At 51.2% G+C, this 16440-nt stretch overlaps 2 protein-coding genes across 3 annotated transcripts; both read left to right on the top strand.

The window, feature by feature from the left end:
- Nucleotides 1–2701: 2701 nt before the first annotated feature.
- LOC118689156 (putative methyltransferase DDB_G0268948) lies at nt 2702–9840 on the top strand. 2 transcript variants are annotated; one of them, XM_036387250.2, is made up of 7 exons: nt 2702–2776; nt 3808–3935; nt 4238–4398; nt 5966–6179; nt 7519–7619; nt 7755–7892; nt 9380–9840. In XM_036387250.2, exons 2-7 carry the CDS (start codon nt 3825–3827, stop codon nt 9468–9470), a joined length of 816 nt encoding a protein of 271 aa, XP_036243143.1. In that variant the 5' UTR covers nt 2702–2776; nt 3808–3824; the 3' UTR covers nt 9471–9840. The 2 variants fall into 2 exon arrangements, with proteins under 2 accessions (XP_036243143.1, XP_036243144.1); XM_036387251.2 differs by lacking the exon at nt 2702–2776 and adding an exon at nt 3141–3381.
- Nucleotides 9841–13529: 3689 nt separating this feature from the next.
- On the top strand, nt 13530–16440 carry LOC118688992 (interferon lambda-3-like). Its single transcript, XM_036386986.2, has 5 exons — nt 13530–15153; nt 15421–15483; nt 15612–15755; nt 15833–15904; nt 15991–16440. Exons 1-5 carry the CDS (start codon nt 14992–14994, stop codon nt 16081–16083), a joined length of 534 nt encoding a protein of 177 aa, XP_036242879.1. The 5' UTR covers nt 13530–14991; the 3' UTR covers nt 16084–16440.

The following is a 16440-nucleotide window of genomic DNA, read 5'->3' as shown; positions in this document are numbered from 1 at the left end:
CCACTACATCCTCATGCCCAGAGAGTGCATGCAAGGAGAGGTGAAATAAGAGCTCATTTTGAGCTCACATTTCTCTCCCTCCTTTTATCCAGAATTGTTAATTCATCAGCAGTGGATCTGGCCCCTGCATGCGGAACGGGCTATCTCAGGTTGCTCAGACACAGATTCTCAGGTGACTTCTAAATTTCATTTAATTCACTGGCTCCACCACCAGATTTCCCAGCTTCCTTAATTAAAAGGTGAAGTGAAGGGAGAAGGACTTGCTGCTATTGTTTCTGCAGCCCCCAGTGCTGGGCTTTGCTCTCAGCCCCAGTGCTGCTCATCAGTCATTCCACAGGAAGGATTTCTGGCCGGATGAGCTGAGGGTGAGGCAGGATTGCAAAGCCAAGGGCTCTCTCCTCTGCAGGCTTCCTCCTCTGCCCTTGAGCATGTCCTGCCTGCCTTTCCTTCCCCTCCAGCCCTTTGTGTGCTGGAGCACAGCAATCACCAGCACATCACCAGCCACTGCTGCTGCCATTGCAAGGATCCGGGAACTGCAGGGGCAGGGATGCACTTCCCTAAAACAGTCACTGCTGTGGGAATTCCCTTCTCCCTCCCCTCTCTTGTCTCTTGTTCATCTGGGCTTTCTTTTGACACAAACACTGATTTTTCCTGGATTGCAAATGCCCAGGAGCAGGCAGGATAGCCCTAATGCCAGCTTGAGGCACAACTCTAACACATCAACAGTGACATCTCCGGTTTGTGGATAAATCTCTTCCCTACAAGGAACTTTATCCATACCCCACTGCTTTTAAGACAAGAGAATTATATTCTTCACAAACTTAAAGTCTGAGCCCTCTAGGTTTGAAAAGACCCTTGAAGAAATACCAACTCTTTTCCAATCCCTTTATTCCTTGTTGTGATAATAAATCTTGCTCCTTTTCCATCAGAGAACAAATAAACAGGGGAGAGTCCCATGAGAGCTGAAGCCTTACTGGGATCTTAAAATCAAACCAAGTTTTCCACAAGGTAGGAGACATATCCCTGACTTCTTCAGGGGATCCTGGGGATGGGGAGGTGGACCCCAGCCCACGCAGCCCTGTGGGCATCCTCCCTCTTGTGTGGTCCAGCAAAAAGCCTCTTAGTCAATTAAAGTTGAAATGAAATTTACAACAATTAGATTTGTAAATTAAATGCAGCAGGGTAATGGTGCTGTTGGCCTCCTCTTCCTTTAGCTCCAAGCAATCTATCCACAGGTAAACCTGTTGGAAAAAATACCACTGGACACAGGAGGACTGACAGGAGCATCCTTTGGCCTTTTTGTCGCCTAAAATAGATTAATTCATTTTTTCAGTTTTAATAAATTTCAGAGTGAGATGCATTCCCAGTGAGGGTCTATTAATCCAGGACCCTGCTTAATAATTAAAATCCCCAGGGTCTGAAGGTTTGGGGAACAAGTTGGGAAGACCCCAGGGCACTTTAGCATTCCATTATTTGGATTTAATAAGTGGGCAGGCAGGGATGATGGACAGTGTCTGATTCTCTGTGCCTGGTGTTTAAACCCACATTTGGCCTAAGGCTCAGCAACCCAAATCTTGAGGAGACCAATTTATTTCTGCATGGTGCAGGGCCATCAGAGAGTAGCAGTCCCTTGGGGAGCACAGTGGGGATGGAGGAGAGAGCCAAAGGCAGCAGAATCCAGTGTGCCAAATTTGGGAGAGCTCAGGAAAGGCCTGGTGCCATTTGCAGCCCATGCCTGACTGGTGTTTTGTTTTCCTGCAGGTGTCTGGTGTCAGCTGTAGCCCACTTAAACATCACCTGTGCATTGCCCAGGAACTGTGGGGTTTGGAACTGGGCAGGTGCCTCAGGGACATCACTCCCTCCTGTCTGCAGGAGGTGCTCTCAGCAAAATCCAGGCAAAATGGGGTGTCCAAACCCCAGAGAGCCAGGCTGTGAAAACACAGGGCCCTTTGGTGATTGTGTGGTATTTTCTCTTGCTGCAGGTGCCACCCTTGCATGATTAAGCACCAGGTGGCTCAAATAAAATATTTGGGACACAAGCCCAGAACTCCAACCCATGCTTTGATTTAGCAAACTGCTTCAAGCCAGCCTCTGTCTTCAGTCCTTGAGTAAGTTCACAGATTTTTCTTAAAATTAGGAGTGGCTTAAAGGCTGTGCTAATTAGCATGGACCCATGACTGTTGTGCAAAGTACAAACTGAAGGGACCGTGCTTCCAGCAAACCATGGCTCCATTGGTCTCAGCTGCACAGAATTAACATTACTCTCCTGAGGAAGGGGTAAAATCCTGCCCCAAATCAGGGAAAACTGCCTAGGTCTGAAATCCCAACGTTCTAAGCTCTTCAAGTGCTGCTGTTGGGGGCTTTTGCTGCATTTTCTCTTTCTGCTGGACACCAGGAGGGGACTCCAGTGCAGACAGAGGTCTGTAGGTATGGCTTTGGCTGCCTACAGCATTTGAATCCTATTCTGCTACCTTGCAGCATCTGCTGGGCTCTGCATCTGCTTCCCGAGATGTGGAGGCTGCTTGAGCATTCCCGGGATCCGTGGGCATTTTGAAAGCCGTAACTACATGATCAGCAACCACAGAGCTGTGTGTGCGGCTCCAGAATCTCGGAGCCCCCAGAAACTGCCCCCTGAACTCGCTGGGCAGGGCAGCCCCGGGCGGGCGGCACCGGGGGCGGTGCCGGGGCCATCCCTCGCCTTCCCCCGCCTTCCCTGGTCCCGGCCCCGCGGCTCCAGACTGGGAGGCGCTGGGAGCGGCTGCTGCGGGGCTGCCCGGTAAGGAAGGAGCGGGAATGGTGCGGGGAGAAGCTCGGGAGGATCCCTGCAGCAGAGAGCGCTTTGGCAGCGCTGCTGTTCCCGGCTGGGCGCTCCAGCCCCGAGCTGCCGCAGCATCTCTTCCTGCACGGAGGCAGAACAACCCTCCATCTCCCGGTGCATTTCCGTATCGCTCCATAAACCCATCGTGGGCACATCCTTCCTCGGCAAAAGGGGCACGGAGCTCTCCTGGCAGTGCCTGGGCTCGGTGCCGAGCCGCAGGGGCTGCCGCTGCTTCGGACAGCGCCTGCTCGGGCAGCGCCACGAACAGGATACGGCCGGGAGCCTTCCGGGGCGGCGCGACGGGCCCGGGCTGCGGGGGACAGAGCAGGGGCTGCGGGAACCGGGGCCACACGGGGCCCCAGCGGGAACTGGGCAGCTCCCCTGGCTCCCCCCGAGTGTCTCCCCCCGGCCCTCCCCGAGTGTCTCCCCCCGGCTCCTGGGGCTGAGCTGTGCCCAGGCCGAAGGGCCCCGCCCGCCTCCACGCGTGGTGATGGGTTCAGTGCCCTAAAAGCCTTTGGCTGCTGGGCGGGAAGGGGCAAAAAGCAGCAGGTGGTTGGGAAAGCGTAAGGTTGAGTTGTGATTGCGTTGCTAATATGAGAAAATGGATTTCCTTTTAAAAAAATCCAGCCAGCAAAAGCCCCCATGTTTTCCTGGTAGTTTCCCTGCTTCACTGCTCAGTGAATTATTTGAGGAAACAGCCGGGTGGGTGGGGAAAAAAAGGAGTTTCACAACCCTTAGGCGGTGTGTAAAAACCTGGAAAGCTTTTCCTGTCGGACGCCGCTGGTTTGCTCCTGTGATGAGCTTAGGGCTGTGGGAGGGATTCCTGGAGGGCAGGTTCACGCTCCCTTGCTGGAGCCTCCCGGTCAAAGTCCTCCCTGTGGCCGCGCCGAGAGCCGGAGGCTTCAGTGCCTGCGGTCCCAGGTTAGGGAAGCAGCAGGAGTTTGGCCCCTGTGACATCCCCGGGAATCACATCTTGCTGCCTCCTCCAGGTGTCAGGTCACCAAGCATGGCCACCCAGATGTTCGAGGGTAGAGGGCATGCGGCTGTCTACCAGAAATACAGGTTTGCACCGGGCAAAGAGCTGCAGCAGACCATCCTCTCCTACCTGCGGGAAAAGGTGAGCGGGGCAGGGCCAGGCTGGAGGAAAAAATCCAAGGAGTATTAATTGTGGGTGGGGAAAAATTCAATGAGTATTCAGTTGTGGCAGGCAGTGTTTACCTTGCTGGGAGTGTCACCTTGGTTGGTGCCTCAGGGAAAGATAAAGCAGCAGGGCTCATGGCCAGATGGGGGCACAGAAGAGGCTTTCTACAGGTTCTGCCACGCCAAGGCTGTTCCTGAGTGGGTGCTGGGGGAAGGAATGGGGTGAAAGCACAGGGATTGGGTGGCTGCCCACTGAGACACGTGCACTCCTTCCTGCAGAAAGCCATCCCTGCGGAGCTGGCGGTGGATGTTGGCTGTGGCTCTGGACAAGGCACCCACTTCCTTGGGGAGCACTTCAAGAAGGTGGTGGGCACGGACATCAGTGAAGCACAGATCCAGGAGGCCAAGGCCACCCCCTGCATGCCCAACATCTCCTACCTGTGAGTGTCAGGACAGCACACTCGGCCAAAGGCACAGTTCAGGTCCTCACATGAAGGGGGTGGTTTGTGAGCATGTGGTGTTTGTGAGGTCCACAGGACAAGGTGAGAGATGAGAATCTGATTCCAAGTTCTCAGAAGGCTGAGTTATTATTTTATGATATTATATTAAAGAATGCTATACTAAAACTATATTAAAGAAAGAGAAAGGATACACAAAAGGCTTAGCAAGAATGATAAAGAAAAACCTGTGATTCCTCAGAGCCTCGACACAGCTGGCTGTGATTGGTCATTAAATTAAAACAATTCAAATGCTGGATAAACAATCTCCAAATCACATTCCAATGCAGCAAAACAGGGAGAAGCTGAAGCTTCCGAGCTTCCCAGGAGAAGAAATCCTGGCGAAGGGATTTCTCAGAAAATATCATGGTGACATGAGTTTGACTGTTGTAAGAGCCAGCTGGCACCAGAGATTCCATTTGATGGAATTCCTGCTGCAAACAAGCATTATCCTAGACTTTGTGGTCTTACATCCAAACCATCCAAAAACACCCTCTGGCTCCACGTCCTGCTCTGTAAGTCCCCCATCCCACATTGTAAGAGCTGAAATGAGAGATGTGGGACTCCTGGCAGCTCTCCAAAATGCAGTTTATTGTATCCAAGAGGTTACAGCAGTCCAGGGTCGTGGGTGACAGTGCCTGTGCCTACAGCTGTCAGTTCCAGCTACTTTTCTTTGCTGAGCATCTTATTACAGTAGAACAAATCTATACCTTAACTCTTATCTATAGCCTATCATAACTACTATAATTACCATATTCATGTTACTGTTCTCCAATTACTAAAAGTCAGTACATTACAGTTTCAGCTAGAAGTTGGTTTTCAGTTTTCTTGCAGTGGAAAATTCTGAGACCTTTTTTCTGCTTGCTTGTTTGCTTGTGCTCTCTTTCTGCTTGGTAAAAACATCTTCTTCTTTGAGGTGGGTTGATTCTTGCTCTAAGTCATAAAAACCCCTTCTAACTAATATACCCTATGCCTCCTTGGTTATCTTGTAAGACTGGCTCAGCAATTATTTCCTTCTATATCAAAACTTAGCTACACGAATGAAGATGGAACCATGATATTTTATGAAAAATCCCTTTGCTAGGATTTTTCTCCTGAGAAGCCTCAGAAACAAAATGTACACAATGATTATCTGCTGCCTTGGAATGCAACAAGTGGATCTGTGATTGGTCTCATGTGGTTGTTTTTAATTAGTGGCCAATCACAGTCCAGCTCTCTCAGACTCTCATGAGCTTTTGTTATCATTCCACTTCTTTCCTTGCTAGCCTTCTGATGAAATCCTTTCTCTATTCTTTTAGTATAGTTTTAATATATCTATCATAAAATAATAAATCAGCCTTCTGAAACATAGAGTCAACATTCTCATCTCTTCCCTCGTCCTGAGACCCCTGTGAACACCATCACGTATTCTTTCATCCAAAAACCTTTCTGCTAAGCACACATATCTGTGAGATTTGCTTGTCAAACTTCCATCCTTCCCAACACCCCGTGGCTTCTCCCCTCTCCGCAGCGTGTGCCCGGCGGAGGAGCTGCCGTTCCAGGACGGCTCCGTGGACGTGCTGACCTCGTTCACGGCCGCGCACTGGTTCCACCTGGAGCGCTTTGCGCGCGAGGCTCAGCGCGTGCTGCGGCCCGGCGGCTGCGTGGCCATCAGCACCTACACCCTGGACATGAGCCTGCGCCACGGGGAGTGCTCCCAGCAGCTCACCAGAGTCTTCAGGGAGGTCAGCTGGGAATGCCTCAGGGCGGGGGAATGTGTGGCATTCATGGGTGCAAAGTATTGGAAACACAGGGTGGCCCCCGTGGCAGGGAGAAAGTGATGCATCTGACTCCACTGACATCAGAAGTTTGATTAATTACTTTATTATATTGTATTATTCTATATTATATTACACTACATTTAAACTGAATCTGCACAAAGCACTCGGCTCCACTGCACAGGATCTTGTGGCTGTCAGCCAACAGTCCCCATGGTCCCCTGTGGTGATGTTCACAGGACAAGGGAAGAGATGAGAATGTTGACTCCATGTTTCAGAAGGCTGATTTATTATTTTATGATATATATTATATTAGAACTGTACTAAAAGAATAGAAGAAGGATTTCATCAGAAGGCTTGAAAGGAAAGGAAAAAGAATGGAATGATAAGAAAATCTTGACTGACCAGAGAGTCTGAGCCAGCTGGACTGTGATTGGGCATTAATTCGCAACAACCACATGAGACCAATCAAAGATGCACCTGTTGCATTCCACAGCAGCAGATAACCATTGTGTACATTTTGCTTCTGAGGCCTCTCAGCTTCTCAGGAGAAAAGATCCTAACAAAAGGATTTTTCATAAAATATGTCCGTGACAGTCCCCAGTCCTTTTTGGCCCTGATAGGCCAAGGAAACAAAACACCATCACTGGGGAAACAATCTTCCACAATGCATTCTACTTTGGCACAACATAGGTGCAGCAAATGAGATAAGAATTGTTTTCATCATATTTTTTTCTGCTTCTCTCAGGTTCAGAGAATGTGAATCCCAAGCCAGAGAGGGAGGAGTGGGATTGAGGGGGTGTGATGATAGGAATCCTAATGCAGATGGGGTGAATGCAGGGATTTAGAGGTTTCCACACTGGGCTGGCTGGATCATGAGGAGAGGGATGTGAGGACTGATAGGGCAGATCTAGTGGGAGTGAGAAGGGTGCCAGGGCAGATCTGGGAGCTGGTATTGTCCAGGAGACTTTTCCTGTTGCCTTGATCACAGTGAAAAGAATGGGAAGTAGAAACTGTTGGGAAGAAGGCCTTTTTTTAGGAATCTTTCTGGACAAAGGGTGTTTTACAATTGGATAAAAGGAGACTTTCCACTATGAGTAAGAGCTGTGTAGGAAGGACAGGAGCCTTATTTCTAGAACCAGGATCCTTGAATTCTTGACATTAAGCAAGATTTTGGTGTATTTTAATGCAACAAGTCTTTTAAAAAAAAGGACATATATGAATGTACAGGCCCGAACCTAAGTTAAGTGGCATCTGGGAACTTCAAGTGGTTTTGTGTTTGTTTTTAATACTCTTGTCTTTACAGTGCTGGGATGAGATTTTAAAATACTCAAATGATAAAGTAAAATTTGTCTTGGATGACTACAAAGCAATCTTTGAGGCCTTGCCATTCCCAGACAAGAAGAGGTGAGCAGAACCACCTTTGATGGTGTCAGATATTTTATTTATTTATATTTATTACCATGTCAACCTGTGGTCCGTGTTCCACTGCCTTTGAGATTTAACTTGCCAATGCTCCTTTCTTGCCCATGTCTCTTGCAGAATCACTGATATCTATGACCCAATTCCCATGACTGTTGAGGGTGTGGTTGGTTACATGGAGTCCACCTCTTCATATCAAACCTTTAAGAAAAATGACCCTACAGCTGCAACATCCCTCCTCCAAGAGACTGAAAAGAGGTGAGAAAACCTCTTGGGAAAACAAGCAGGGTGTGGAGGATCTGTCTTGTACAGTGCATGCAGAGGGAGGTTGTGCAGACCCCTCCAAAGCTGCAGGGGAGTGTGCAGGGATGTGCTCCCTCCCTTCCTCCAGGAGTGGACACTTGTCAGGGGTTCAACAGCAGATCCTTAGATATGAAGCCTGTCTAGCAGTAGGATCTGTCTATCAGTAGGATGCAGCAATGTATCCATGAAACCTCTGACACGAGACTATCCTGAGTTTCTTTACTTTGCTTTTAATTGGCAAAGGGCTTGAAAAGTATTGGTGGTTGCATCTTCACCTGTCGAGCTTTAGTGGGTCTAGGGTCTTCAAAGAGACAGGAGCAGTTGTGGGCTGCTCTGAGGTTCTTTATTGCATGAATACATCAGTCTCCAAGGCAAAGAGATCAAGGTGTTACAGTCAGTGCTAAAAGCTTTCTGGCTCAGAGTCCCAAGCAAGAGCAGCAGCTGCAAGGCTGCTCTCTGGAATAGTCCCAGCTTCTGTGCAGCAACAGCAGCAGCAACAGTTGTTCCCTGGCACAGGGTCCAATGTCCTGAGCAGCAGCAGCAGGGATGAGCTGCTCTGATGTTCTGAGCAGCAACAGGGACCACAGTCTTCTTTCTCCTCTTTCTTTTCTTCTTCTGTTTTCTTCTTCTTCTGTTGTGATTGTGGTGGTCGTTGATGTTGTGTTTTGCACCCCCTTACAGGGACTTTTTATTCACAAAACATCCAATCAACTAAAAACATGATTCTAAAACGTTCTTTCTAAACCAATCTAAGCTTGATTCTAATGTGCTGGAGTAGTACAAAAGTAGTGTAATTTCTTTAAAAACTATGTATATAATATTATCTATTTATGCAAATGTACTATCTGTTTTCTTACTTGAAAATTTATCTATGTGAATAGTTCGGTCTATTTACGTATGTAGTTTTATCTGTTTTATGTGAATAATTCTATCTATTCTAGTGGCAATTCTGTTCTATGGTTTTGTTATGTCTAGGGCTAAGTTGCTGAGCTTTAAACTAGGCCTTAGAGCCTTTGCTAGCTAATACAGTTTCTTAAGGCACTTAAAATGTATTTCTACTCACTTAAAACCTAAAGCTTAAACTTACTCAAAACTATAACTCACACTTCTATTTACTTAAAAATACTCTTCTACCTCATATCTATGTGGTTTAATATATCTTAATTTCTCTAAAGGCTTTAATTCAGCCCCTGCATTCATCTTTCTCTCTGAAGAGCTCAGAGAGGCTTGCATTCCAACATTCACCCATCTGTTTCAGCCCCAACAAGGGGAAGGGGTGCTGCTCATTTATTCCCTGACCAGAACAACCCTTGTGCAGCAGCTGAAGCATCTGCCATCGCCCCTGTGTGCTGTGGGTGGAAGGGATCTGTCTCTGGCTGCTGCCCCACATCAGGTGGGAGCAGTCTGGGCAGGTGAGAGCCTTCCTGTGCTTGTCCTTTCAGGATGCTGGAGACAATGGGAGTTTCCTCTCGTGAGACCCCGGTGGAGTTCTTGGTGAGGCACGTCTGTGTGCTGGGGTGCAAGGGGTGCTGAGAGAGCAAACCCTTCTCCTGATCTGCAGCTACCATGGAAGGGGAAGGTGGATTGTCTCCTAAAATCCTGCTTGTAACTGCTCTTACTCCTTGGGAAGATTCCTGCTAATTTTGCTGATTGAAATGTTGGTCTCTGTGGAAAGCAGATGGGGTTTTGTGCCCCTCAGCTTCCTGTCCACCTTGGTCCTGCTGTCTGCCCAGCGCTGTTCCCTCAGCACTGGGAGTGTCCCATTGTGGATTGATGGTTTAATAACACATGGGGAAGAGAATCACAGGAACAGCTGAGAAACTCACTGTTCAATGTCTTACTCAATTGAAACTCACTGCATTTCTTACACAATTAATAATAATTAAAAAGCCAGCTGAGAAAATGTTGCCTGTGGTTCCTGTTTTACAGAGAGGCTGTGGAGCACTCACTGGTGTGGGAATAACTCTGCTACATTGACATTGAGTGTCCTGATGCTCTCAGTGCCCCTCTGCTCTGTGGGGAGGGTGGGTTTTGGGTAGGAAGGGCCATTCCCTGCCCTGGCTACGTGAGGAGCTGTGCACTGTCTTTGGGGGCTGCCCTGGACAGGGGCTGCTCTCACCCACAGTGTGCCCCCATCCCTGGTATCAGCACCTTACCTGCCTCAGGAGTGCCTTGGCCCTAGTGAGGCCCCTCAGAACAGCTCAGGAGCCTTTGTGGGATCACTGCTGAAGGGAGAGCAGGTTTGTGCCCTATCACCCACCCACGCTGCAAAGGGAAGATTAGAGGCTGCATTTTTTGGGAGGGGCAAGGAGACACATGAGGGCTCAAAGCTGGGCATACCCTGGCACAGGTCTCCTCCTGTTTGCCTTCTGGATATTTCAAGTCCAGACCCACCCTCTGCAGGGATGTTTCCCTTTCCTGTAATTCCTGTCCTTGTCAAGAAAGCTTCCCTGACACCATGGGAAGGGCTGTGCTCTCACTCTCTTCTACATCAGTGCATTATTAAAAAAGGTGAAGTGCCACCTCTGCTCCCAGCCCCAGAGGGGGCTGAGAGGGGCTGGAGGTGCTTCTGCTGAGGTCCTGGGCTCACAGGGTCCTGCTCTCAGCTTGCCCAGGGTGGGGGGCAAAGGCTTTGCCCCCATTTGGTCCCCCAGGAGGGTGATGGGGTCTCAGGAGTACAGCTATGGTGTAGGAAGCCCATCATGGATGGGAGGCTGCTCTCTGTGTCCACAGCCAGGTGCTGGGGCAGCAGTACTGGATCAGGCCCTGATGTCACTGCCTGAGGGGCTGCTCCAGGTGCAGCTTGGCTTGAGGCCAGCAGCAGCTCTCAGGCCTCCCTAGCTGGGTGAGCACCAGGGGTCTCTCCTGCCTGGGCTGGCACTGGTGGCACCCCTGCTGCCATGCCCAGGGCCTGCTCTGCTGGCAGGGCTTGTCCCTGTGAGGTGCATCCCTGCAGACATTCCAAGGCAGGGAGGGGTCCTGCAGGAGGTGACATCCCATGTACCTACAGTGCTGGCAGAAAGGCTCTGGGGAACAAGTGTTTGGATTTTTTCCTCACTTTAAATTTACAACAAGTTGAAGTCTGCTTGTTAATTACGGCTGTGATTTAATTTAAAGCCCTTCCCTCCCTGCAGCAGCATGGTGCAGCAGGTGCCCAGCCATGAGGTAACAGCAGGGATTGCATCAGCAGAGCAGCACCAGCCAGTGCAGGGGCTGCTGCAGCTCACATGTGCTGGGGGGGGGCACTTTGGTGGCACCACACCCTGGGCTGGCAGGCACAGGTCTGGGCATGGCTGATGAGCAGAGCCCACCTGATGCCCGTGGGCAGGGCTCCCACACCTCATCCAGGGGTTTATTTTTAAACCTGGCTTGTTTGGGGCACACTTTCTGTCTTTTCTATCTTCTCTGCCCAGACTAGTCTATCAGGAGTCACTTCCTCCCAGACTGGCCCACTGGGGTCAGGAGCCCATCTGGGCTCATCCTTACCCAGTGGTGAGCACCTTTGCCATGCTGGTGCCATGCCGGAACCTGTGAGTCACCACGGAGCGATTGCCTCACCCGCTGCTGACGCCAGCCCTGGCCACAGTCAGGTTTCACTTTTGTTCTCCTACCTGGAAATCCCACACCTGGGATTTCTCACTCCAAGCAAGCTTGAGTGGCTCCAGCCTCTCAATGAGGGGGCTCCATCATCACCACCTGCTGCTCTCCTGGAACAGCACCATTGGCAGCTGGTGATGCCACAGGTCTGAGCTTTTCTATTTTTCAGATTCTGTGCTGCTCTGGTGTGTAGCTCTGAGCTTCATATTAGGGGATGGTGAGCTCTCTTCACAGAGCAAGGAGACAAAACAATTCCTTCTCCAGCTGGGGACCAAGGACAAATCATCCAAATCTCAGGCCCAAGAGCACAAACAACTGTGGACCCAAGAGAGAAAAACAAGAAGGATGGGACTTCATAAGCTAAGACTGTAATTAGACAATTAAATTCCAATATGTAAATGGACCAGAACTTATAAAAGTGAGAGACCCCATGACCAGTTGTCCATTTTGTGACCATTTTGGTTCATCTTGGGTGTAGCCCTGGCTGGACTCTTGTGCTGCCCAAGGTGGATCCATTGAGGCCTTTTAATAAATCCCTACTTTATTCTTTAACTCTGGCTTCTGTTCTAGATCAGCCTTCACAGGGCATCACTGGGATTAGAACAATGATTGTGGTGGGTCCCCAGTGCTCTGCAGACTCTGTTGGGCATGGTGTGATGTCCCCAGCCTGTGCTGGCTTTGGGGAACTCTCTACTCCAGGGCAGGAGCTGGTCCTGGCACAGTTTGGAGGCGCTGTGGGGAATGCAGCCATGCTTGGCTGGGCCATGGTGGAGCGTGCCATTGCCGGGGAAGACACGCGCCAAAGCCCAGGATGGGCTTCATCCCATGAAGAAAAAGCCCTCAGAGCTGCTCAGAGCCATGTCTCTGGGGGTTCAACTGTGGCTGGGGGTGGCACAAATATCTGAGCAGGGTGATCCTCAACCCTCCATCCCAGCCGCCATGGGTGCCAGGGGCCATGCTCATGGCCTGGCTTCACCCCACAGCTTTAGCTTCTCTTTGGTGCCTCTGAATTTCCTTCTGCATGTGTGAAGAGAGGAGGTTTCGCTTTACTTCTCCAAACAGAAACGACACCTGGGAGAGAAAAGCCACAGCCGTGGGAAACAGGAGCCCAAGCTGTCCCACGAGGATGTGATGCTGCTCTGTGACCCCACGGGTGACCCGAAAGTGTCTCGGCAGAGATCAGTGATGTGGGACCGTGGTTGTTGGTGGATCACCTCTCTCTCATGGGGGCCACATTTATTTTCCATCTGTTGGGATTTTCTGCCAAAGTGCCCTCTATTCCAGCTGAGCTGTGCTTGTTTGGATGACAGAAGTGGTCTTATTTATGCTGGTTTGGACTTGTATTTCACAGCTACACTGATCATGAACTTCGTTGTGTTGAATAAAAATTAACCTCCTGTGGGTTTCTTTAATGGGAGAGAAAGGAAGGACAGAGCCATTGTCCTGTTCCCCAGAAGGGCAGACAAGGGACCCCAGCCCACACCAGGGCTCAGGCTTTAATGACTGACCTCCCCTAACCTGCTGCTGTGAGGGAGGCTGGCTGGGAGCCTGATCCAGTGGCCACATCCATGACTGGAAAACCTGTGCCCACCACGCTCTGGGGCTTTAGCACCACGTTTTGCTGTCCTGGCTCTTCTCCAAGCTGTGTCTGCATCCAGTTTGGACAAAGTGGAACGAGCCACTGTCCAATCCATGCTGCCCCGTCCCATTCTTCATCTCCATCATGGTTTTCCAGGAAAAATCTGAGCCCTCTGGATGCTGCTAGAGCAGGGGAAGGGCTCAAGAAGGGCTGGATGGACCATGTGAGTCAACAGCAGGTCCTGCTTGACCTCTTCACTAATTGAACATGAGCCAGGAAAGTGTCCTGGTGGGAAAGAAGGTGAATGGTATCCAGGGCCGCACTGGGAGGAGTGTTTGCAGAAGGCTGAGGAAGGTGATTCCTCCCCTCTCCTCAGTGCTGGTGAGGCCACTCCTGAAGTGCTGGGTCCAGTTTTGGGCTCCTCAGTGGGAGAGAGACATGGCAGGGACTGGAGGAGTCCAATCAAGATCATGAAGGTGATGCACAGGAACATCTCTGCTATGAGGAAAGGCTCAGGGCTCATGGTGGTGTGAGAGCAAAGCACAAGCTGAACCAGGGAAAGTCCATCTGAACACAAGAAAAACAGAGACTGTGAAGTGTCTGCTCCATCCTTCTCCACTGTCCTGGGCAGCCTGTGCCAGCTGATCCTGCCACAGCAAGGGTTGGACTGGATGGTGTTGAGAGGTCCCAGCCCATGACCACATCCATGCCACTCTGCTCACCCTCAGGTGTACCTTTCCACATGCTTCCACAAGAACTTTTCTCCTTTGCTTGCACTCTTTGAAATCAGCACATTGGTTCCAAATATGAACATTAAAAATTGGGTCCTCCTGGAGTGTTCTGTGGTCATCGTGCAAGGCCCTGCCAAGTGCATTTATGCCTTTTACTTTCTTACTGTCCCTGCTTCTTAGATCCAGGCATTGCCCTAATTTTTTATATTTAATGCTTGATGAACTCATGAGACTAAAAGCTCAGCAGTGACCACAGGAGGTTCCCTTGATGGAGGGACAGTTTGCTGAGAGGCAGATTCCAGCTCTCAGCAGAGGGGTGTCCATACACCCTATTTGTGTCTCCAGGCTGAACAGGGAGGAAACCCCAGCCAGCTCCAGTGGCAGCCCTGCTCATCTTCATCTTCCTCCACAACTGTGTCCTATCTGGGAAACTTCAGGTGGAAGTGCTTCACCTTTTCCCTTGCTGTGGTGGTGAACCTTGTCCCTCAGATAACACAGCCATAAAAGCTCACACCTGCAGTCTGGACAGTGCAGTGCCCACTCCTGGCTGCTGCTTATGGTCCCAACCCACCACGGCCTTTCCCACGGAGAAGCTGAGACCTGAACTCCTGCTGCCACTCAGGAGGCACCAAAACCATCCTGTCCCCGTGAACCTGTTGTCCCCAGGTGTTTCCCACAGCTTTCAGCTCAGGGTGGGGCTGGGTCATGCTGGTGTACCCCAACTTGCCAGCCCCAGCCCCAGCATTCCCCAGCATCCTGGGCTGAGGTGGAGCAGGCAGGGCTGGAGGCAGCCCGGCAGGTAACAGGGAGGAGGGGAGATTCCCTGCACCACTTTCATTTTCTTGTTTCCAGCTGCACCAGCCCTGGGTTTTCCTGCAAAGATGAAAGCACCAGGCAGGAATAAAAAGCTGGAGATGGAGCAGCAAGGCAGCCACAGCGAGCAAGGCAAAGCAGCTCCCCGGGACACGCAGCAGCTCAGCAGCTCCACGTCTGAACAAGCCACCTGGAGCCCCTGTCAGGCACCTCTGCATCTGAAATTCAGCGGATCCTGCCCGGAGTCCTGCGGTTCATCCTCTCTGGCATCCTGCACCGCAGCCTCCTCACCCCACCGTACTCCATCGCCGGCTGTCAAGCTTTCCTTGCCAAAATGTTGCACCTCGGCCTCACCCCACTGCTCGTGCTGGTGCTGGGGGTCAGCCTGGGGGCTGCCTTTCCCCATGACACCCTGGGGAAGGGCTGCAGGCTGTCCCAGTACCAGAGCATTGCACCCGAGCAGCGGCATGCTGTGGACAGGATGAGACAAGAGTTTGTGAGTACTGCTGGCAACAGGGGGCTGTGGGCTGGCAGGGGGCAAGGCAGAGGGGATGCTGAATTCAAGACCTGAGTGACAAGGTGCATGTTTTCTGCAGCAGTTTGGGGATGAGCAAGATGTGTTCTAAGGGTGTTTGGGGACATGAAGGATGCTCGGCCAATTTTCATCCTGGTTTCAGAGCCCTCAAGGCTGTCCAGGGTGGTCCAACATAGCCAGAAGTCACGATGAGAGTTTTTAAGTCTCTCTCTTGGTTTATACCTGCAGGTGACCACCCACAAATGCAACACCAAGCTCTTCCACCGGAAATGGAACGCAGTGAACCTGCCGGTAAGAGCGCGGTGATGCTGTAAGGGGGCACAGCTCTCCCGTCCACCCGCAGCCCCGGGCAGGTCTGCGAGACCCCCATCCTCCAGCCCTGCAGCTCCGGGTCCCTAACCAGGACTCTCCCCCCACAGATGTCCGACCGAGTGCTGCTGGTGGCGGCCGAGCTGAACCTCACCACTGCCATGCTGGGGCTGCCCGCTGCCCCCGGCTTTGCCGAGCTGTGCCGGGAGCCCCTGCACTTCTTCAGGACCGCCCGGGAGGCCGTGCAGGGCTGTGTGAGTGCCTCCCCCGAGCCCTGCCCGGCCGGCTCTGCGCTGTGGGGCCGCTGCTGACCCAGCCGCTCTCCTTGCAGGTGGATCCTTCGCACCAGCCCTCGGGCAGGCTGAGGCACTGGCTGCACAAGCTGCACAACGCCATGCGAGCGGTAAGTCAGGCCGGCGGGGTTCTGCAGACTTCTGGGGTGTCAAAAGCCGCCTCTGCAGAGCTGACCCAGCCCATCTCGCCCCGCAGGAGAGCACGGAGTGCCTCAGGGCCACCACCATCCTGCACGTCCTGCAGGTGCTGGACAACCTGCGCTGCGCTGCCCTGCAGGACAAGTGCTGAAGTGATGAAAGGCTCAGGTGCTGAAGGGCTCAAGTGCCCTCGGACCCGCGGCACCGCCTCTCAGGGACGCCTCCAGAACCGGGGAAAAACGACTGCGCTACGCTGTTACTTCCTATTTCACCTATTTCACCTATTTAACCCTTCTTCTCACTTATGCGAGCTGAGGAAACAACTTTTTTTCTTTATTTTATTTTATTCTACTTTTTACGGTTTTAAATTATTGCCTCGGGATAATGCCCTTCCCGAAAGAACGTGAATATGCGTATTTTATAAGGTACCTTTGTTTTGCTGGTTCTTAAGATGTTTTTAAGGAGATCTATTTTTTTACCTGCTATTTATTAAAGAGTATATTCTGCA

Source organism: Molothrus ater, chromosome 7, assembly GCF_012460135.2.
Source record: "Molothrus ater isolate BHLD 08-10-18 breed brown headed cowbird chromosome 7, BPBGC_Mater_1.1, whole genome shotgun sequence".
Classification (NCBI taxonomy): Eukaryota; Metazoa; Chordata; class Aves; order Passeriformes; family Icteridae; genus Molothrus; species Molothrus ater.
The sequence above is the reverse complement of the archived record's forward strand: the minus strand, read 5'-3'. Positions and strand labels throughout refer to the sequence as shown.